At 36.4% G+C, this 23,693-nt stretch overlaps 1 protein-coding gene across 1 annotated transcript in view; it reads right to left on the bottom strand.

Annotated features, from left to right (window-relative positions):
* Positions 1-2,091: 2,091 nt before the first annotated feature.
* The window catches only part of LOC145662312 (catalase-like), a 102,476-nt gene continuing 80,874 nt past the window's right edge, over positions 2,092-23,693 (bottom strand). The window contains exons 7-9 of the mRNA XM_081727759.1: positions 10,887-11,116; positions 4,910-5,042; positions 2,092-2,428 (exon numbers count right to left, since the gene is read on the bottom strand). Of these exons, the coding sequence (XP_081583885.1) occupies positions 2,336-2,428; positions 4,910-5,042; positions 10,887-11,116 (456 nt within the window). The 3' untranslated portion in view covers positions 2,092-2,335. The remainder of the gene's footprint in view (positions 2,429-4,909; positions 5,043-10,886; positions 11,117-23,693) is intronic.

Here is a 23,693-nt window from a genome sequence, read left to right as displayed (position 1 = left end):
CTTAATGTAAACAAATTACGCATATAGGCGATTTAACATATTTTGGGGGAGTCATTTTGTGGTTCATTGACGTTTTGTCGCGTCTCTGCCACTGGTGGGCCGCTGGTGGTATAATTTTTAAAACGGAAGAGGGGCCACCGCGGATCGTCACTGCGGGGCCGCCAATTTTTGGCGAGATGTCGCTAATTGCACATCCGCCGCTTATAGCATGGGGTAGTCATTCTTCCAGAAACTTTTATCCGGGAGAACAAACTTGAAATGTGAGGCAGAACGAACTGAGACGCCATTTCCTAAAGGACATACTTGAAAAACAGTATTTGTAACAGCAATTTAATTTATCTTATCGCCGGGGTGGAATGTACTTCGGGAAAACCAACTCCTCCCCGGAATTAACCCTTGAAGAAACACTCCTGCCCTCTGTTCTTCGTGATGATTGATTTGTATTTATGTCCTTCATCAACAGCAAGGCTGCATAGAACAAAACCTATTCTTTTAAGTGGGATCTTAGCCATTGTACTGTAGTGTGTTTGATATTTTTTTCCACCAGGAATCAAACCTGAGACCTGTGCTCCAAAGGCACGCGAGTATGCCACCAGATCAGTGGCATGATTAATGACATGTTGGCAACTACCTACATTTTAAAACAAGTTTTGAAATATCCAATAAATTAAACCTGACTAAATTGATTGAATCCTTGAATTGAGTCATTTTGGACCTTTTTTGATATCTTATTGGAATACGAAAATGAAATGAAATCTTTAAGTTTAACGTCCCACGATTATGCCGGTTAGGCTAAAGGAGACGGTGATAATGAGAGATGAGTGAAATGGTGGAATGAAGAAAGTGGGAGGAAACGGGAGAACCTCGAGAAAACCCACGAGCACGGTGTTTGTCCACCACAAAGTTCACTTGGCGGGGGCTGGGATCGAACAGACACGCATACACGCATTATGTATATATATATATATATATATATATATATATATCGGCCTTAAGCCGATTGGACCGATTGCTTCCAATCGGGCCCCGCGCTAGTGCCATCTACTCTACTCCTCTTCAGTGCCGTTTAAACATCATGGGCCTTATGCAGAGTCGTTTTGATGCTTGATTAGAGGCACACTAAAAAGTTCGACTAACATATGTTCCCTGCAGTAGTCAGAATTTTAGTATGACGCTAATCATATCGTCAAAACGACTCTGCATAAGGCGCCATAAAGAATTTAGAGGATCTTTCACAAATCTCGCCAGCAATTTTGTTGGAAAATGGCACACTTGAGATATTGAGAGTCAGAAGTCAGCGATTTTGATTTGAAGAAATGCTTTAATGGGTACATACTCAACACCACCAGCTATTTTGATGTTCCTTATTTTGGATTCTCTTCCACATTTTGGAACAAAAACATGTGATACTTGCTTCGGGACTAGAATTGGCAAGATCAGCTTTGCAAAATCGATTATGCGGAACAGAGTTACATAAAGAAAAACTTGTAATTTGTAGCAGATATTGTAAAGCTGATTTCATCAATCAATAATTTCTTTTCTAACGTCTAGCTCTAAATCATGTGTCACATGATCTTGTTGTTAATGACACGATAGCTCAGTGGTTAGAGCACTCACCTGTGGTGAGAGATATTCCTCGTTAGATCCCAGGTCATGTGAGTTTGCGGTGTTTTCTCGAGGTTATCCCATTTTCTCCCGGATTATCATTCCGCCATTATTTTCACAATCAATCGTAAGTGACCTTTTGCCTAATCGTGCGACGTAATATTGAAAATTCCATTTCATTACATGAATTTGCTACTGTGATATTAAAAAGATGAGTGTCTCCAAAACATTATACATATAATGGTGGACAGCGTTGAGGGTATATTCAACAGTTCCTCTCATTAGTCGATTTCTGTTCTATAACAATCCCTGCTGCTTACAGTTTTTGAACTCCTGAATTTTGAAACATTAGATTGACATATGATGTTCAATATTATATCATGTCAGAGAATGCTAATCCATAAACGCTATGAGTCACAGGTTTGTGACGCAAACTTAATACATATTTTTTTTTATTTAAAAAAATATCTTAAGTTATTGCTAAGCAGATTTATTATGAAGACCATGTAAGTTAAACACAATGTTTGTACCATTAAAGAGAAGGAATGAATTAAGTTGGAGTAGCACATTGAACAGTGAGACGTGGTAAATTGAAGGTTGACTATCCTCTATATTATTGTTAGGTTATACACAATTTCTGTATGATTCCTTTCAACGCAATAGAAACAATGAACATTGTCCACAATTAAATTTTATTTCAAGCAACAACTGAAAAATAAAATGGTTTCATTTATAAACTTGATTGTGCTTTCTTCATCAACTTCTCACGAAGTCTTGTCCCAAAATCTTCATCTACTTGGCTGAACAGCTTAATCCCTCGTTCCTACAAAAAAAAGACAAAACCTTTATTTATTTATTCACACAGTTTATACCAAGGATGTTATGAATAAGAGGATCTGCCCATATGTATCTTCATCCTATTAAATCGATACCGAGCATAGGCATGTCTGATTGGCTACTCTAGTTTCCGCCATCGTCTGATTTGCTACTTTCGTTTCCGCCATGATTGTTGGCTCAAAACATTGCGATCCTATTGGGCGGAGTGGGCAGAGTAGGGGTGGAGAAACTGTGACGTATGGCTTCAAGATTTTGTTGTAAGGGCAGATCCTCTATTTTATAAGATCCTTGGTTTATACATCATTAAGCCAATCGACTGAAAATGAACATAATAACAAATAAAATAAAAAACAATCATGAAAAATAAAAAAAGAAATACAAACACAGATGGTTCACTTTTAAATTTACGATCTTCTCTTTACCTGAATTTAAAGTTTTGTTCAAAAGTAAAAATATTACATCCTGTTAGCAACGTATTGTAATCATGCGCTGATGTATAAAAGAACGAGCGTTTTACAATTGATAATCTAGATGTCTCGTAAGTTAGGAAATTAGGACAACAGGTTCGTCGGGGAGGAACTCGAAAGTTAATTTATGATAGTAAAAATTCAGAATCAATTTTTCCATTGATAATCTTATATAGGTAAAGTAGGTCTGGAACTCGTCATCATTTGTCTGGGGTACATAAATTCATTAAAGATATTTCTTGTCTCGTGTGGTCACGTAACTCGGGAATTATAAATCTAACTTTGGCTATAAAGAAGTTTAAGAACGAGTCTATGCGTGATAGGTTAGCAGGTACTGCCGCATTCCATACAGGTGAACAATATTCAATGATCGTGGAACTATAAGCCTTATAAAACATTGTAAAGGCAGGCAGGGGCGGATTAAGGCAGGGGTCCTGGAGCCGACTATTTCAAGGGGGTTCTATCCTACAAATAATTCTAGCGCATAAATTTTCTCAAATAGCTCACTCTCTAACAAAATAAGTATCGTGAAGACGCTGCTGGAAGAAGACTTAACTCTAACGATACCGCGAGCATAGCGAGCGGGAAAAAAAAAATGCATGGGTCTGAAGCTTACAATATAATATGTTGATTGCTATATTTTAGTAATTAAAGAGCGATTTTGGAGGGTCCTGGAGCCAGGGTTCCATTGGCTCCGCCCTTAATCCGCTCCTGAAGGCAGGGAAATTTTATATTTTGGAAGATCTATAAAGTAGACCAAGTAATTTCATAGCTCTGGATGAGATCGATGAGATATGATCCATAAAGGAGGGTTTTTCATCAAATACAACACCTAGATTTTTTTTGAGATGAGACACGTTTAAAAGGTATATTGTTGACATTGTAAGTCTGAAGAAGTACTTCTTTCTTAAAGAGATAGAAAAGATAGATCATTTGTTGGAATTTAAAGCTAAATTCCAGTTAGTACACCAGTTACTTAGCATATCTATGTCATCTTGCAGTAAAGAAGAATCATCTACATAGTTAATGCCTCTAAACAGTTTACGTTAATCAGCAAAAAGGAATATATTTGATGAAGAGGGCGAAAAGATGCTAGGTAAAGCGTTCATATGCAGTAAAAATAAAAGTGAACCCAGTACACTCCAGATAAAAAGGGACTGTACGGAGGTAGAGATCCAGGAAGAGTAACACATTTTCTCTCCGAGTGATAACAGTCTCCCACAGAAAAATCCTTCACCATACATACTCCTCCGGAAGAGCTGGATTAGTGTGATAAATACAGCTGGAACAACGTGGATATTGCAAAAGAGTAATTCGTGTTAGAAAACAAATTGGTGGGGATAAACTAGCTGACAAAGTGAAAGAACAATGAGGTAGCGTTTGCAAAATTTGGTGTAAGAGAGGAAAATTACTAGAAACGGTTAAAAAGAGGAAATGAAAATGGTTAGAACATTACTATATTGGACGAAAAGGTATCTGATTAGAAATGTGACACAAGCTATGGGAGAAGGAGAGAAGGTAGGCATCTTAATTTTACAAAGTTTGGCATAAGGGTGTTTGGCTACGACCATCTAATTTGAAGTACTCATCTACTGCCTCTATAAAAATTGTTGGAGAAATACAGGAGGATTCTGAAACTTGGATATTTGGATAGGGCACATACTATTTCCTAAGTGAAGTCTTGACCCGATTACGGTAGGATCCATAGTTTTGGAACTATGGACCTTTAAAGTTAATGGTTTCATGTTTTCTGCAGCCTAAAACTCCGAAAGGAAGCATTTGTGCATCCAAGTTGGTCTATTCTTTTTTCTCTAGTCTTGGTATCAGAAATCACCTCCCAAACGTTGCCGGTGTTGTTTTGAAACCTCCTTTATACATCTGCGGTATACGTGTTTTTACCTTACAGTGCGGAAGCAAAAACTCTAGCCGGTCTATCAACTCTCAGTTATGCCTCTGCTTACATCTATTGTTAGAATTCAAAATCAAAATCAAGTTCGAACCTGTATATGTTCATAAGCTTGACACAGGTGGTTTGCGATGTTTTCGACCAATCTTTCCCTCTGCGGAGGAGTCAATGTATTTCTCCAAAATAACGTGACTTGGCTAAAGTTATCATCATCACTTGAATTATATCTGCAACAAACAAGATTTTAAAAAGTTAATAAAGTAAAACAAGAAAAGAAAGAAAGGACAAAAACTTATGCTAAATGATACAGTGTGGCGGAAAAGCAAAGAAGAGATTGTAAATAATTTTCAGAGGTCTAGAGTTAGTTTTTAATTCTCGACAAACTGTAACGTATCACCCGTGCAGAAATTTTCGAGGTATATGAAAAATAATGTCTCAAAAATTAGGAGATGCAAACTAAATTTTGTTTTTAAAAAATCCCTGAACGCAGAGGATTCCTGCTAAAATTTCAAAATGGCGGCTTTACTTCGAGTATTTGGAGGTTGGTTTTTGGTGGGAGCAGTTTGGTGATCTGTTACTCTCTCTGCACAATTCTACATAATTTGGTAATAAAAGCAATTATGTAACAATTAGTCGAAGCACAGGCGCCAACTACGTGGGTGCTCCAGAGCTTGGAGGTATTTAATGGGTACTGAGCACCCACTGAAATTTTGCGTAGGAATTAAATTCGAAATTACACTTTCATATGGTGAATAATAAAAAGAAACTATAGTGCATGTGATCCCAGGTTAAATTTTAGATAGGATTGCATATGTTTTGAATAAGTATTTATCAATACCTATTTTTAAACTCTTCAGGTTTACGGCATATCAAAGATAGAGCGATATAACATTACAACGATAATAATAATTTATGAGTGTAATTTTGTATAACTATTCCTTTAAAGATCTTGGTGCTTGATGTTCTTAATTTATATAATTAAAGATTAAAATGTTTTACGTAAATCACAAGACAATTGAATCATTTTGTATTTTCACTCACATTATCCTAATTTTCTATATCCTTATTTTGACAAATATTGCTAAACACGTTTGAAATTCACAAACAAAATCTTAATGTTTAGGAATTTTGTTCAATATAAAGTTTACGAAATAGTGCTAAAATAAGTTAAAATGAAATCTAAAAGTTTTTGCCTTTGCAATTTTAAAAAATAATTTCTCTGTTCATTTTATTTCAGCAAGTCTTGATAGTCTTTCTCGCCTCTCGGGAAGAATTTGGGAACCAGGTGGTCTATTGGATCTACTAAAAAAAAAAACACAATAAAAAGAATATGGGACGTTAGTGCCGAAGCCTGAGCACCATTGAGAAATTTAAAGTTGGACCCTATGAGTCGAAGAATTATAGACAAGATCGGATGCTATCACCATTCCTGTTGCACATTAAAAATGAAATACTTTTCACCTAACTATTTAGCATACATTCACCCATTTTTGTATGCTGTATCTCTGAGAAAAGTAAACGGCAAGTGACCTACAGATAGAAGAAGAAATTTATTGTGATTCATTTTCGACGTAGTCACCACAAGACTCCAGACATTACTGACACCCTGGTACAAGCTTCCGTAATACTCTCTGTGTAAAATTCTGCCGCCTGAGAGAGCAGCGAATCCAGAACAGATGTCTTGAGCACTTCAGTGTTATTGAATCACTTAGATCTAAGACACCTTTCAGGTGAAGAAAAAGAAAGAAATCGGTGGGAGAGAAGTCGGGACTGTAAGGGGGATGATTGAATAGTTCCCATCGAAATCTTAGAATTGTCCCAACGGTACGAGTAGTTATGTGTGGACCAGTTTTTTTCATGGATCAAAAGAATTCCAAAGCGTAGCGTTCATGTCCGTTGACTTTGGATGGCATGTCGCAGATTATTCAATGTTTTGCAATAGATATCCGCTGTAATTGTTCGTCCTAGTTCCACGAATTATACAAGAATCACACCCTTTTGTCTCAAATCAAGGTTCCTATGATTTTGTGAACTGTTGGTGTTTGTTTAAATGTATTCACTTTAGGAGAACAAAAGTGCCGCCATTATATTGACTGCTGCTTCGACTCTCCAGTGGCGTACAATATCCAAGTTTCATCTACCGTTATTATGTGAGAAAAGGTGTCATTTCCATCGTGCCCCAGCGGCCCAAAAATCACGCACAACTGTCATTTTCTGCTCTTTGGGAGCGTTTGTCAGCATTTTCGGCATCCATCTCCCACACAGTTTGTGGTAATGAAGGTTGTCGGCTACAATTATATGAACTGTTTAGGAAAACATTTCTGGAAATTTGGCGAGTTCAGCCATCGTGAATCTGCAATTGGGTTTCACTTTCTCCACACCGCCCTTCTGAACACTAGGTCTTCCGCTACGCTCATCGTGATGAATATTTGAACGTCCTTCACGAAACTCTAAACACCATTGCCTGACCTTCCCTGACATTGGTGAGTTTTCCCAAAATATTTGGATGGCGGATTTTGTCTGTTATTCTCTACACTATAGTCCATAATTCGACCCTAAAATTACTTATGTAGCAATTAGTTCCGAATTCAAGTCAAAACTTGGTTTTCATTGACTCTGCTACAGGGCAATCAAAAAGTCCTTGCCATTCGTGATCATCAAAAACAGACAGACATACAGCGCATAGTATCAACATTAAGTCCCGAAATAATTTCCAACAGCATCAAGTACTCTTTGCCAATTTTCCTGCAGCTGTGCAATGAGATGGCGATTAAAATTAGGGATGGCCATTTCCGGAAAAAGAGTTTTCCGGTTTCCGGAAATCATATTATCCGTCTTCCGTTTTTCCGGAAAATTTTCCGTCTTCCGTTTTTCGGAAAATTTTCCGTCTTCCGATTTTTCGCCCTAGACAATATCATTTTACATGATAACGGTATCTCATGTAAAATGATATTGTCTAGGGCGCTCTTGTTCCACATTTCGATTATCTTTTATCTATTTGTAGATATCACATAATTACTGTAAAATTAGCGGTATTTTAATTTTGCCGGGATGAGGCCTCTTAAGACGTTGCAACCCCGCAAATGCGGGCAAAAGAGGGATGGAGGAATAAAGGGATGCTGTTGTAAAAATCAGCATGGAACTTGAAAGAAATTTGTCGAATTGCTCCTGTATTGACTGAACGCGCTGTTGTGAGTTTACTTCGTCGTGAAGTAGTGTTCACATCGTACTCTAGCTTACTGTGTGCGTGTGTGTTGACTTTTGCTATAGTGTTACTGCGTGATTGACTGCGTGTGAATAATGTCCAAAGATAAATCGCCAAGAAGCTCACTGCTTAAGCAATAGGTACAAAACAATACAAATTACGTCACAAATGATAAAATATTTTTTGTAAACCATGTAGCAAGCAAATTCCGTATGAAAAAAAGTATCAACTGATCCAGCATTCCAACACAAAGGCACATATCGATGTAGCTGGTAGACAAGCATCTATTAAACAACAGGCGATATTGTGGCCAAGTGGCGATAGGAACGAAAAGTTTCTTGTTTTGGTATCAGATGGTGTAAGTTACATGCTGAAGGCGGGAACAGGGTTGAAAGTTTTTTTTTTTTTTTTTAATCCCCAGATGATCCACATTACCTGCTTGGCTCATGGACTTCATAGAGTAGCAGAAGATATTCGATCTGTTTCCGGACGTCAATTCTTTAATATCTAATACAAAGAAACTGTTTGTGAAAGCACTCCTTCATATACAAGCGCATCGAGAAGCACTTCCTGAACCAATTCTTTCTCACTGAGGAACGTGGCTTGAGGCTGCAATGTTTTATTGCGAATACTTTGGCGAAGTGAAAAGCATTGGACGAGAATTTGACTCCTCTGATGCGAAAGTCATTCAGCAGAGCAACGACGCTTTCAACTGTCAAGAAGTTAGGAGAAATCTAATAATGATAAAGATCATGTCGACATCTATTCAGAACCTAGAGACACGAGGAATGCTACTCAGTGAATATTTAGCTCTAGTTGATAAAGTTCAGCACGAGCTCCAGTCAGTTCCTGGTGAGCTCGGGCGCTCTGTGAAAAATAAATTGACTGGTGTTCTTCCTAGAAACTCCGACTACAAAACTATTGAAGCCATAGGAAGGTATCTTCAAGGGTTAGATTCCAACCTGCCAGAAATTGTGCGTACCAAACTTGCTCCTCTCTATAAATATTGTAATGTCCCACGTGATGTGTGTAAACAACTCTTCAAGCCAGTGTTTGCAAACACCACCACATGTTTAGCAAGAGGATTCCACACACCAGATGGATCTACTATCACCTGTAGACGACGGGCTTTGATCTCCTCCCATGGAGCAGACGATGTCAACGGAGCAGCAACGCCACCGCCACCCAAGGACCTCTATAAATTGGCTGGACGACGGCAATTCTGTACCAATTCACTGGTGCCTCTCCTATTGTTTACTTCGGAACATTAGGAGTAACCTAATCCCAGGGCTCTAGTCTGCTTCGAGACAACGCCTTTCCTTTCTCCTGGCCTAGCCTGTTTCGGGGCTTTATCGCGAATCCCAACCTCAGCCGCCTAGCCTGCTTCGGGGCTTTGTCGGGAATTCCAACCTCAGCCGCTAAGCGTGCTTCGGGGCTCTGTTGACCACCTAACCAACCCACTGCTTGAATCAGAGCTATTGTCCCCTAACTCCACTCTGCCTAGCCTGCTTCAGGGCTTTGCAGAGATCCTGTCTGCGACCTTACGGTTAAAGACTACCTATAACTAACCTTGTAAATTTGAAGAGATTATTTGTATAGTATTTTGTAAAAATACTTTTTATAGTGGAAACTTTTATAATAAAACCGGTAGTGGGGTCGAGTCCGGACACTTTTTATTAACGCTCTACCTATAACCTATATGGGACAAAGTTTTACAATATTGTCTGGTAACATCTGTTGATATTGACAGGTCGTTTTCTGGCTACAAACTTATTCTAACGGACAAACGTCACAAACTGACACCAGAAAATGTAGAGAAGCATCTCGTAATTTATTGCAAGGTTAATTACGGGAAGGAGTAAATTTTCAAACTTTTTTTGTACATTGGAAACATGTAGAAAATTCAAGCTCGTGTGATTTTGTGTAAAGTAAATGCACTTTAAAATACATTCATGAAGAAAATACTAGAGATATGTATTACCACATCACTCTCTGTGTATATTTTTATCTCGCAATCTTTGTGTTTTAAAATATTCTGGATTATATAAACTGTAAATATCACAACAATAAGTTCTAAAGAGGAGCCCCTGAAAGTACATTTTCAATGTTATACTAAATATTTCATCTACAAAACATCAGTCGTAACTTTGTTGCATGTTTGAAAATGCTCTCTTTAATTGTATTGTTAGTGCATATTTTAACACATTTAACCGCATAGTTGCAAACATATTTTATGAATTTTAAGTGCATAAAATTCCGATGTCTACTGATAAGTTTCTTAAAGTTTCAAGAAGTGTTCTCTACGAAATTGTGACTCAGCGCCATGATACGATGATGAAATCAAAACGACCATGTTGCAGTGGTTGCCAAATCAGGCGGCAGACTTCTATGAGGATGATATTCAAAAGTTTGTTGTACGATATGATAAGTGTTTTCATATTGATGGAAACTAGTAGAAAAGTAGATTAAGGCATAGGCCTTCATACAAAATTAAAATTGTTACCAAAAAAATACTTTCTTTCTTTATTATTTCGAAACTTACTTTTAGAAAAAAACTTGTAAATTAAATGTATGAGATGCTTGTAGTAGTACGTAAAAAAAGGCAAGAACTTTTCTGGTTACCTCGTATTTTGAAGTTAAGTATTTCTACGTTCCCTTGTGCAAAAAGAAGTATTCGTATAATCTAGTATAAATAAAGGACGTACTCGACATATCTAATTTCAAAACACTGGACCAGGTATTCCAATAGTGTAAAACTTTATCGCGTGTACGAAATTATGTCGGTAGGATACTGCATTTGAAGTTAAGTTCTAATAATTATAATAGCGTAAAAATAACCCTATGTAGCTAACAAAAGTTACTTTACCTTGTAACATCTCCACAAGCAGAAAAAACGGATTCTGTAGTACGTTGGGACTCTTGAGGTCCTCCGAAGCTGTTGGGAAAATATGTCGGTGCACTCCCTTGATTGTAAATAGTGTTTTCTCCGTCTCTTTGGTAATTTGTTTGCGGAACGATTGGTCGATTCACTGGCAACTGTTGGAAATTGGTCCCTAGCCGATGACGTTGAGTATCTTTATAAGAAAAAATCCTGCCCTAATAAATAAAAAAATAAACAAATAAAATAACGTTTAATCGTTAGGCCTATATACTTATATCCGTGTAGCTAATGATATTTAGATATTTAATACTATGCTCGAAATCGAACAATGACACACTTATTATTATTATTATTATTATTATTATTATTATTATTATTATTATTATTATTATTATTATTATTATTATTATTTTATCCATTATTCCATTGCAGCGATTACAAGCAGGCTTTCCAGCCATACAATAATTTATCGCCATATAGGATAATTTAAGCCTTAATGCTATATGCAATAATAGTCTATCCTTGCGATAATAGGTGAATACAGTAGAACTCCTCTCGTTCGCCACTCTGGTTCAGTTCGGAGCAGTTCATTGTCTCGCTTTTTTTGCGTTTGGTGAACAACAATGGCAGCTACCAGTGACTTCACTTTGGAGGATTGCTTAGTGCTAGGTATGGGTCTATGAACGGAACCACAACAATGAAAACATCTGCAGGTGATGCATAGCTTCATGAACGATTCGGTAAGGAGCCACTAAGTCGCCAGACTTTGATCAAGTGAGAGAATAGAGCTTTTCGCGTGGGAAGTATTTTGGATGCCTCTCGTTCTGGTCGTCCATCAAGCCGAAAGAAAACGTGAGCAAAAGGTTATTGCGTCAGTAATGTTCACCCTGCAAGTCGACCAAAAGCGTTCTACAAAACTTAAAATTGCAAGGACTGCAATGCAGTTTCACATGAAAATAGACTCATTCCGGCTAATGGCTATCAATGAACTAACCGAAAATGACTTAAACTGCCGTCAGGAAGCATGCAAAATCTTATTGGAGGCCTTCCCCACCATTCCTGCTCCGAAGTATCTTCTTTCTCCGATGACTGTACTATTCATTGGAATTCGAGGGATATGAACGTCATCATGTGGGCAAAGGAAAGACCATATTTTTTATCAAGAAATTGAGAACAATTTTCCCCAAGTCATGCTTTGGGCGGGAATGACAGAACAATACATCTTTGGTTCGTACTTCTTTGAGGTTTCCGTGACCCAGGTTACTTATCTGGAGATGTTTAGTAACTGGTTTCTCCCACACCTGCAGAATCTGGGCATCAACTACACGGTTGTTTTCCAACACGATGAAGCTTCTATCCGCTTATCACTTGCTGTTTGTGAAGACCCGAACGCGCTTTTCCCTGGCCGATGGATGGGACGTGAGTCCCAAAATTCACCAGTCCCTTATCCTTGCCCACCTAGAAGTCTGGACATTACGACACCAGACAATGTCCTGTACGGTATAATCAAATCAGACGTCAGAAAAAAAAAAGAGGTAGGCCTACATTCATAATGATGCTCTGTGGACAAATGTGTTTGAACCTTTTCAGCTTGTGACGTCGTAGCTGCTAAAACGAATGAGTAGGAGGACATGGAGGTGCATCAAGCTGTGGAGGGATAACTGAGGTGCACATACGTACATTTTGAACATATAACTGCAAGTATTATTAAGGGGAATGTCTGCGTTTGGGGTCAAAATTTTCGATTTTCGAAAAGTATCATTTTCAGAATCTACGGTCTTTGAAGTTTCATTGCCGGAAGTTTCATGTCCGTACGATATCAGATTCCCTTCGAGAACTGCAAATTATTGTACTTCCGTTGTATTTTCAGGCTTAAATATTGTTGAGGGAGTGAGATTTTATTTCTAAAAATTTTAATAATTGGATTGAATAAAGATAAATGAATGTGTGAAAGTTAAAAGACAAAATTAAAAGTCAAGAATTAGGTTAAGCAAATAAATTACAAAATTATGTTATCCCAGTATTGTTTTGGTTATGTCAGTTGTAAATGCAGACGTGTGAATGTGCAATGTTTTGATTACATAGAATAACAAAGATGAAATGCTGTGTCAGGAATGTTGTGAGAGTAAGTTGTAATGTTTATGTTATTATTTGTCAATTGTTCACATCGACACAAATTTTAGGATGTGACAAAATTGTCAGATTACGGAGATAGACGTCTGGAGATTTTGTCTACTTGATGATCATTGCAGAAATGTGAATTTCGGCAATGAGATAGCAAACACGTGGAGCAACGTGAAACAAGGTGGCAGTTTGGAGAGTAACAGGTTTGACATAAATACTCTACGAAGATGAGATCAAGAGGATTCGACGGAGAGAGGTCTCAGACGATCACTCAACGGAGAAGAGACTCTCAGTTCAGTCATTTGACATTTTATAATTCAACGAGAGTTACTTTGAGACTGTTCATTAGCTATGGTGAACTAGTCTGTAATATCAGTTCTACAATCGTTCGGCTTTGGAATATCTGAGCAGTTTACTCTGCTGCATCTTAGCTTCCTAACGACATCAACATCTATCCTGAAGGTATGTGTTTGCTATTCGTTTTTTCGTCATCAAGTAGAGAAAATAGTCAGACTCCGTAGGTTGTGATCTGGTAACGTTTGTCCATTCTTCACACAACAGAGTACACTTGAACATTACAATTAATTATTGAAAATACAATGATTTAAACTTTACTCGTCATGTGTTTATTTTTTAGAAATAATAATTGTACTTTCCCGGACATTTAGAAAATGTTCGGAGGACAATCTTCCTGTGTCTCTGAGCTACGCACTTGCTAATATAGGCACACACAGGGGGGTTGACAATATATATATTTTCAGTTTTCAGTTTGTTTGATCATCTCATTCTTCTATAATGATGTAGTAAATATATTTTTGCTTTGTCGTTCCAAAAAGAATACACACTTCATTTTGCTTACTGTTATTTCTGCGTTCACAGTTCTTTGTTTTTCTTATTAGTCTGTGTTACTAAACTTAGCCAGTAGGAGGTAAATGAAGACTGAATTCCAAAGAAATTGATAGCTTACAGGTATATTATGGGAAGGCGATCAGGGAAAACGTTGGCAACCTTCAGAAGATGGAGAATGCACTGTGGGCAACTTACTTTCATAAATATTCAACTGACGAGAAACCAACGCATATGCTTTGTCCCAAAGGAGAGCTTTTCTGGAGTAGGTATAACACATCTTAAGCAACGGGAGAACATTACGAAAATAAGCACTCTTTGCCTGCTGCAGTGATGGATGCTATCAAACCTATCTACAGAGCTACTGCGGATCCCCCTTTTCGGAAAAATGTTTGCATAGCAAAACACGGAACCCCAATAAAGTTGCAGTGCACTGATATAGCAATGATGTCAAAAAACTACATTTTCGAGTTCTAAAATCTACAAACTATAGTGTGTAATGCTGTTTTGTGTTTTAGTAGCGTACGTGAATCAAAAAACGGTGTTCTGGAAAAGATGGGAATTTCAAGCGGTGAATACAGCTCGAAACTACTCCGAGATATGGACAGAAACGTATAACAAAATCTGAGTTGAGAGTCCTGAAGCTTATCAAGGAATCAAGAATGAAGACAAGAACGTGTAGGAAGGGTGAAGAAAACACAGTCGAAGACGAAGAATATGGTTATGATCCTTTCTGAATGTTGTGATGCGTCTTATTGCTGAAAATCCGTTGTAAATTTTAATCCTTTAATTTCTCAAAATTGCATTTTTGGACACACATGTACCATTTTCTCACAAACTATGAATGATAAAGTAATAAAATTTTGCACAAATCTTACTTATATGTACGTCTATTTACTGAACTAGAATTATAACATAGTTCCTTTATTTGTCTCAATTACTCTTTCGTGAAGATAAAAAAATCACATCCTTAAAATTCTTCGAATTAAAAAATAATAATTATTGGCTTTGTATGTAACCTAGAAAAATAATACTAGTTCGGTAGCATTGTCAGCTATAGTAGGGTGCATGGTATAAAAATTAAACGAATTCCTTCAGTAGTTTCCAAGAAAAATGTACAAACACTTTTAGAGCTGTGCTAAAAATTTGAGCCTATGTCATATGCGTAAAAGGCAAGATAGAGGAAAAGAAAAAACATAGAGATACTGAACTTCTATACACATCTACCGACCAAACATTAAATTTCTGCAAACAATAGCAAAGCGTGGGTTGGCAAATTTCTCGTAAGCAGTCAAAACACGGACATCTCCCTTAATGTAGGAATGAAATATGGGACTTTTTGGCCACCCTGTACAATAACAATTAAAAAATCACATCAATGAGCGATTTCCAAGAGAAAAAAAGGACAGAAATTTCTGTTTTTTCTTCACAAAATCAACTTTTCAACATTTGATTTGGCAACGCTGACAAGGTGCGCATAACATGGAATTGTAGTTAGTAGTGATAGTAGGACACGGATTACAAGATGGAGTGAATAGTTATATAGGGGAAGTGTGTATGTTTTAAGCATTTTTATGTATTTTATATATTCTGAAGGAGACAATCCTTGAAAACTCATTGCTACTGTGTTAGTACATAGCTTAATATGGTTATATAAAGTTATAATAGTAAACAAAAATGCATGCGTATCCTATAGTTATTTAATCAATAGGTTGTAACCAATAGAAAACTAAAATTTAAGTTCATTCTATGAGTAAGGATGTAACGATTTAAAAAAACGATCGTTACAAATCTGATTTGTTTGGTTTACATTTGTATTATTTGATTGTTTTATTTTATTGTAAATACTTGTTCATTTCATTTTAAGATTTGCTGTTACTAATTTTAAAATGTTATTATGAATTTTCAACTCAAATTTAATTAAAACGAGTCGATAAATTATAGTTTTCTGGGATACTAAATGAATCAATGGGCGGAAAGTGCTTAAATTCTGTATACATGCATTTTTATCTTTTTCTAAATTATTGATCGATTGATGGATATACAAGATAAACAGTGAAAGTTAATAAATGTAAAATCGAATTAATTTGAGGTTTAAAGGAATTTATAAGGTTATTTAATCAAACTGCCATAAAATATTGAAAATTTATATTCTTTTGTGCAGTAAATAAATATAGACGGTAAGACGTGTTTTGGAATATCGTTGAAATGTACCATAATATGAATTGCTAAGAGCTTAGCACCGCCTACTTCCATATCCCAGATGATTCCCAATGCTAAATTATTAAGTTTTTGTATGAAATAATTATTTTATTAAATAATATGGATTTTACGGAATTTAGAAAGCTAATATTACAGCTTATGTTCAAACTACGAGATGGATGTTACGGATGTTTTATATGTATTCTTAGCCATTGTGTATAAAGCTTCGCAGTCATGTGGAAATACGTCGTTGCCTTGAAATAATATATGTACTGGCTGTAGTAAGTAAAAGGGTGCTAAGAAACTGATGTATCCTATAATCCGGATCGTTAAAAAAACAGACATCTGTAATATTGCCCTTGTATCCTGATATTTAAAATAAACATTAAATTTTTGGAACTGAGATTTGGAATCTGTATAACTATGGTTATGGTTAAGGTTGTTAAATGCTGTGAATCTGCTTCCACGCTTGATATCCGGACCTGCTTGACTTGTGCTACTCGTAATGGAAGTCCGAAATACAAATTATATAAAAGTTAAAGTTTTCGTATGGCAATGAATGGTTGTTCCTATAGAAAATGGGTAGTACTAGTGAGTGTTTTTAGAAAAAAATTTTAACAGTTACACAGAGAATGGCGACCGTGTTACCGGACTTTGAAGACACATGTCGTTACTGGTCGCAGATCCAGAGTCAGAATATAACGACAATGATCTGAAAAGATATCAGCGTTGAGGATAGTGGATACCAGAAAAAAAAATTCTTGAGAAAATTTTGGGACTTCGGAAGTAGGCGGAACATTATTGAATAATATGGTAAGGAAGAATAAAGGTGATAAAACTGCTAAAAGCAGAGACAATTTAATGTATCTGTGTTGTGAGGGTGTGGAAGTAACTGGACAGGATACTGATAACAGTATAGTGTGTAATACTTGCCGCAATTATTTTCATCTGTCGTGTGAAAAAGTAGAATCAACCAAGTTAGAAGAATTATTAAACACTTGGTGTTGCAGTCGATGTACCAGTAAAGATAATCAATCAATAGTAGAGAATGATGAGGCTTCTGAAGAGGAAGAAGAAGTTGCTGAAAGTAGTAATATAGGACCTGAAACAATTTTGACAAAACTGTGGAAGGAGATGACGCGTATGAATAAAAATTTTGAGGATCAGATGACACATATGAATCAAAATCTGGAAAAGAAATTCGAGGATCAGAATAAGAATTTTGAACTTCATTGTCAGAAGTTGGAAGAGCGGATGAATAAAAGGATGATTGAGACTGAACAGAAGTGGCATCAAGAACTCACCAACTGCAAACAAGAGTTGAAGGAGGATTTGAAAACTGAGATACAAACTGTCGATATCCGATTGAATCAATTGAGTGATGAAGTGAGTGGACAAAAAGATAAGTTTAAGAAGGTGACGGATGATATGGAGATAACTCAGGGAAAACTTAGTAATCTAGAAATACAATACGGTAAGAAGTTGCAAGAGCAAGATTGTAAGTACCAGTGGCTCAAAGAAAAATTTGAATCCTTTTCAGGCAAACAGATAATGTCAGGTAATTGTGGTGATATCAGTGTTGCAAATGTATGTATTCCTCCTCTCTTTTCAGGTAATATATCCAGAACCACCGAGATTCCGAGTGTGACGTCTATGTCTACTGCTGTTACCACTACCGTTACTACGGTAAATAGTCCTGTTTCTCCCATCGTAAATTATAGCCAAAGTTCTGTTTCTCCTATAGTAAACCATTGTCATACAGTTAATTCAGGCGTGCCTTATCACATTCCTAACGGAGTAAATATGAGATCGAGTAGGGTAAATTCTTTAGAAACTGGATTTCATTATCCTATAACGGGTCAAACGCCTGAAAAAGTTTTAGTAAGAAATCCTTTCGGATTGAATGAGAGTGATGTGTGGTACGAGTTACCGCTAAAACCTAAAGACCTTCGCGAATTCCCCCGTTTCGGAGGACAACGAACAGCTGGTGTTGCGAGACAGTTCCTTGAAGATTTTGAAAGATGTGGTAATATGTTTCACTTAACTGACGAAGAAAAACTATTCCTCCTCCCGCAGTTTCTAACACGTGCGGCTAAAGGTTGGTTTAGAACGGTCGCATCTGAAATTAAAAGCTATGAAGATTTTATACGACTTTTTCGAGAGCAATATTTATCACCAGATTTAGAATGGGCTCAGAAACAACAACTCTTAACCATGCGTTACGATAAGAGTAAGTTTCCATCCACGCTCGAGTTCGCATGGCATTTGGTTGAGAAATATCATAGTATTGCGGAAGATTATAGGGAAAGAGAGCTCATTGATACTATTCTAACCTGCCTTCCGGAAGAAGATTCTCGATTGTTAAGAGTGGTTCCCGCAAAATCTGTCCAGGATGTATTGATTAGACTCGCGAACATCAAAGCTGGAGAAGGCGCCAAGCGTAATATAGTCAGTTATCGCTCCCGTAATAACCCGGATAATGGTCGTTCGTCAAAACCAATCGATGTTAATCTTGCTCAAGTAACACATACTGCAGACAATAGTACTCGTAGCAATAATTACCGTTTCCAGTACAAGAGAAGAAACTGGGGAAATTATGCACGAACACCGTCGAACAATAACCAACGTAGGAGAGTTCAGTTTTCACAAGACCAAAGTTGTCAAACTAACGAAAGTCATTCACCAATTGAAGATATAAGATCAGGGGCTAGCCAATCTGAAGGCTCGGGTGACAATCCACTTAGTTCGGAAAACGTGTGGCGCAATCGTTCATAGGAAGGGTAAACGGTTGCGAGGGCAAAAGCATAAATCCTTCCGACACAGGAATAATAAGAACCGATTTTGTATTATTCGAAGACCCAGATCTAATATCTAGTGAAGTAATCCGAGAAGAACAAAAGACTGATAATTACTGTCAGAAATTATTTTCAATATTAGAACAGAACGGAAGTTTCGTTGCAACTAATGACGGCATACTGTTTGTTAAAGAAAAACGTAAAAATAAATGGTTGCTTGTGATTCCTAGGAAGTTGGTGGATGTGTTAGTAAAGAATATACATGAAAAGGGTCATTTTGGACTTAAGAAGTGTTTTGGTTTTGCCCGCGCACTATTTTATTGGAAGAACCAAAAGAGAGATATAGCTAACTATATAAATAACTGTTTAACATGTGCTCGTACGAAAGCAAGAAATCGATCGATTCCCACTGTTAAGTGCCATAGTGAATCGAAGTGTCCTCACGAGAAGCTTTGTGTAGATATCGTGGGAAAGTTACCTAATAGTCGTGGATTCTATTATGTTTTATCTGTATTAGATGTGTACTCTCGATTTATATGTTTTTATCCTCTGAGGACCGCACACGCTCAAGAGATTATTCAAGTTCTACAGAAATATTATTTCTATGTATTTCCTTACCCAACACATATTGTAAGCGATAACGGATCACAATTTACCTCGAAGAAATGGAAAGAATTTTGTGCACGCCATAACATAGAACATCACTTGACATCACCCTATTCTCCTCAGGCAAATGGACTTGTGGAAAGAAGACACAGGGAATTAAATAGAATAATGCGAATAAAGTGCTCCGAAGATCACTCTAAATGGAGTCAATCTTTGAAGGAAGCGCAAGATCTCTTGAATCATTCAATTTGTGAAGCTACCAATCATTGTCCAGCTGAAATTTTTTTATCTTTCGCTGCCACTGATGTCTTTAAAAGATCTTATAAATGGCCTCCAGAATTAATTGATTTACAACCAGAAGATAGACAAATTACAATAAGGAAGACTTTTGAAACCAGTGCTAAAGTTTGTGATAATTCACCTAGTTTACAAGAAGGAGATTTGGTAATGGTTAGAACACATTCCCTCTCTTCTTCGGTTAAAAATAAAGTTCATAAATACTTCGACAGTTATGTAGGCCCATACTTGGTGCACAAAATACTACGCAATTGTGCTGTCATCCAAACTTTACAGGGAGAGCGATTGGGAACTCAGAATTTTAAGAATTTAAAGAAATTTAATTGTTCAATGGAGAGAAAACATCAACTCTTAAATAGATATAATCTCTCAGAGAAAAAAGAATGCGCAACAGTATTTATATCCTCTGCAAGTGAGAACGGGAAATCAAAAGTAGTTGCAGATGAATATACTCAAATTAAATATAGCATTTCGTTTGTCATTGACGAGGATGTTGATGATGCTAAAATTATAGGCAAGGAGGAATATTATTATCCTTCCCCCAAAATACCATGTACTTTAAGTGAATTCGATTTAACTGCTATTATAGATTCTGGCGCAGAATTAAATCTATTAAGCGAACGAACTTGGTATAAAATTCAACGGAAGTTTCCAAATGCTAAACTACGACATGTAGAGACTATAAATTTGGGAGCATTTGCCGGTAATGAAAATTTTAATGTTAAAGGAATGCAGCTCTTAACTTTTTTAATTCAGGAACATGTCTTTGAAGTACCAGTATTTGTAGTGAAAAATATGCATCCAGATCTGTTACTTGGAAGCCCTTTCATGCGTAAATTCAATGGGATTATTGATGTTGGAAAACAGGTTTTACACTTAACTGATGAGAATGGAGATATGATTACTGTTTGTCTTATAGAACCTACATCTGTACATCTTTCTTTTATTCGTGACACAAATTACAGTCCCGCCGATGAGTCCCTACACGAAGTTAAGGAAGTTATCCGTGTACCGGAACCTAGTATATCTGAGGATGAGATCAAAGACTTTGTGCAACAGCGCGCTGATTTGCCAGAAGATATCCAGAGTAAATTATGTGATATCCTTCTGAAATATCGACCATTATTTACAGATTATCCAAGACCCATCCGCACGAAGGCATATAAGATAGAACTTACAGATCATGAACCAGTTGTGGGAAAGTTATATGGCATCCCTCAATCTTTGCGGGATGAGTTTGAAAAAGAATTAATGAAATGGGTTGAGTATGGTATTGCAGAAGAAAAGTCTTCACCTTACCGTAATCCCATCCATTGTGTCCGCAAGCCTTCAGGAGGAGTACGACCAGTATTAGATCTAAGAGGGTTAAATGCCAAGGTCATATCGCCTAAAGTCCAAGTAGAGCCTATAGCAGATCTGTTATCTCGATTAACTGGTGCACGTGTATTTTCTTCTTTTGATTGTACGTCCGGTTATTACGGAGTACGTTTGCATCCTTCGTCGAGGTTATGTACAAGTTTTGTGTATTTAGGAAGGCAATATTGTATGCGTGTACTTCCCATGGGTTTGAGATCAGCACCTGCCGTATTCCAGGATACAATGAATGAATTCTTTGGGATGCGTACCAAATCTTTTATTATTGTGTATCTCGACGACGTTTTATGTTTTTCTTCTTCGCTAGAAGAACATTTTGTCCATCTGGAAGCTGCTTTCAAAATATTCCAAGCCGGCAACTTTGCCTTAAACTTTAAAAAATGTAGTTTCATCGTACCTGAGATAAAATTTTTAGGGCATATAGTCAATGGAAAAGAGATAAAGGTCGACCCTAAATTAAATGAGCCCATACGTTGCTTTCCTATACCAAAGACACGAAAAATGCTTAGATCTTTCTTAGGGCTAGTAGGATGGCGTCAACGATACATAAACAACTATGCTAATCTATCAAGTCCATTGTATGAACTTTTGAAAAAGGATAAACCATTTGTATGGAACGAAACAGCTATAACTGCTTTCGAGAAATTACGTATAGTAGCTAGTACACCTCCTGCGCTTGGACAGCCAGACTTTACATTAAGGTTCCATATCTTCAGTGATGCATGCGCGGAAAATCTAGCGGGATATTTAGCACAGTTTCATGGGACTGACGAAGATCCATCAGTTATCGGTTACGCCAGTAGACGATTAAGACTTCATGAATTATCATATTCTGTGTTTCAGCTAGAATTAGCTGCGATTTTATTGGTGTGCGAACGTTTTGCTAATTTTATCCTTGGGAGAAGTGTAATTGTTCATTGTGACAATAAAGCAGCCACTCATGCTCTCACATTAAAACATTTGGACGCTAGGACTACGAAACTAATACTAAAACTTCAACGATTTGATTTACACTTTCAACATATTGCGGGACAACACAATAAAATTGCAGATGTTCTAAGTCGTTGTCCACCTGATTGTGAAGAATCTTTGGAACTGTTAAATATACGAATATAAAGAAAAGTAAATATGAACTTTTCAAGTAAAGTTAAATAAGAGCTTGTAAATAGCGAATTCTATGTTATTAATGTTACTGTTCTTAAATTTTTGTTCAGTTGTAATTTCTATTAGTTTATTCAGTCTTTAGACACTTAAAGAAAATATAAATGTAAGATAACTATGAATAAAAAAAAATATAAATGTAAGATAACTATGAATAACAGAACGTGAAAATTTTATGTTGGTCTTTAAAGATCATAAAATTTTTTCCGGTGAAGCCGGGGAATTGTAACGATTTAAAAAAACGATCGTTACAAATCTGATTTGTTTGGTTTACATTTGTATTATTTGATTGTTTTATTTTATTGTAAATACTTGTTCATTTCATTTTAAGATTTGCTGTTACTAATTTTAAAATGTTATTATGAATTTTCAACTCAAATTTAATTAAAACGAGTCGATAAATTATAGTTTTCTGGGATACTAAATGAATCAATGGGCGGAAAGTGCTTAAATTCTGTATACATGCATTTTTATCTTTTTCTAAATTATTGATCGATTGATGGATATACAAGATAAACAGTGAAAGTTAATAAATGTAAAATCGAATTAATTTGAGGTTTAAAGGAATTTATAAGGTTATTTAATCAAACTGCCATAAAATATTGAAAATTTATATTCTTTTGTGCAGTAAATAAATATAGACGGTAAGACGTGTTTTGGAATATCGTTGAAATGTACCATAATATGAATTGCTAAGAGCTTAGCACCGCCTACTTCCATATCCCAGATGATTCCCAATGCTAAATTATTAAGTTTTTGTATGAAATAATTATTTTATTAAATAATATGGATTTTACGGAATTTAGAAAGCTAATATTACAGCTTATGTTCAAACTACGAGATGGATGTTACGGATGTTTTATATGTATTCTTAGCCATTGTGTATAAAGCTTCGCAGTCATGTGGAAATACGTCGTTGCCTTGAAATAATATATGTACTGGCTGTAGTAAGTAAAAGGGTGCTAAGAAACTGATGTATCCTATAATCCGGATCGTTAAAAAAACAGACATCTGTAATATTGCCCTTGTATCCTGATATTTAAAATAAACATTAAATTTTTGGAACTGAGATTTGGAATCTGTATAACTATGGTTATGGTTAAGGTTGTTAAATGCTGTGAATCTGCTTCCACGCTTGATATCCGGACCTGCTTGACTTGTGCTACTCGTAATGGAAGTCCGAAATACAAATTATATAAAAGTTAAAGTTTTCGTATGGCAATGAATGGTTGTTCCTATAGAAAATGGGTAGTACTAGTGAGTGTTTTTAGAAAAAAATTTTAACAGTTACAAGGAGTCACCAATCAAATCGGTGTATTCGCTCCAAACAATGTAAGATTTTTCAAGTATAAAATTACAATGAATTCCTAGCAAATAATCCACCATT

This window comes from Thermobia domestica, chromosome 10 (genome assembly GCF_964235325.1).
Source record: "Thermobia domestica chromosome 10, izTheDome1.hap1.1, whole genome shotgun sequence".
NCBI classification, from domain to species: domain Eukaryota; kingdom Metazoa; phylum Arthropoda; class Insecta; order Zygentoma; family Lepismatidae; genus Thermobia; species Thermobia domestica.
Note: the sequence above shows the minus strand (reverse complement) of the source record. Positions and strands in the feature narration are given on the sequence as shown.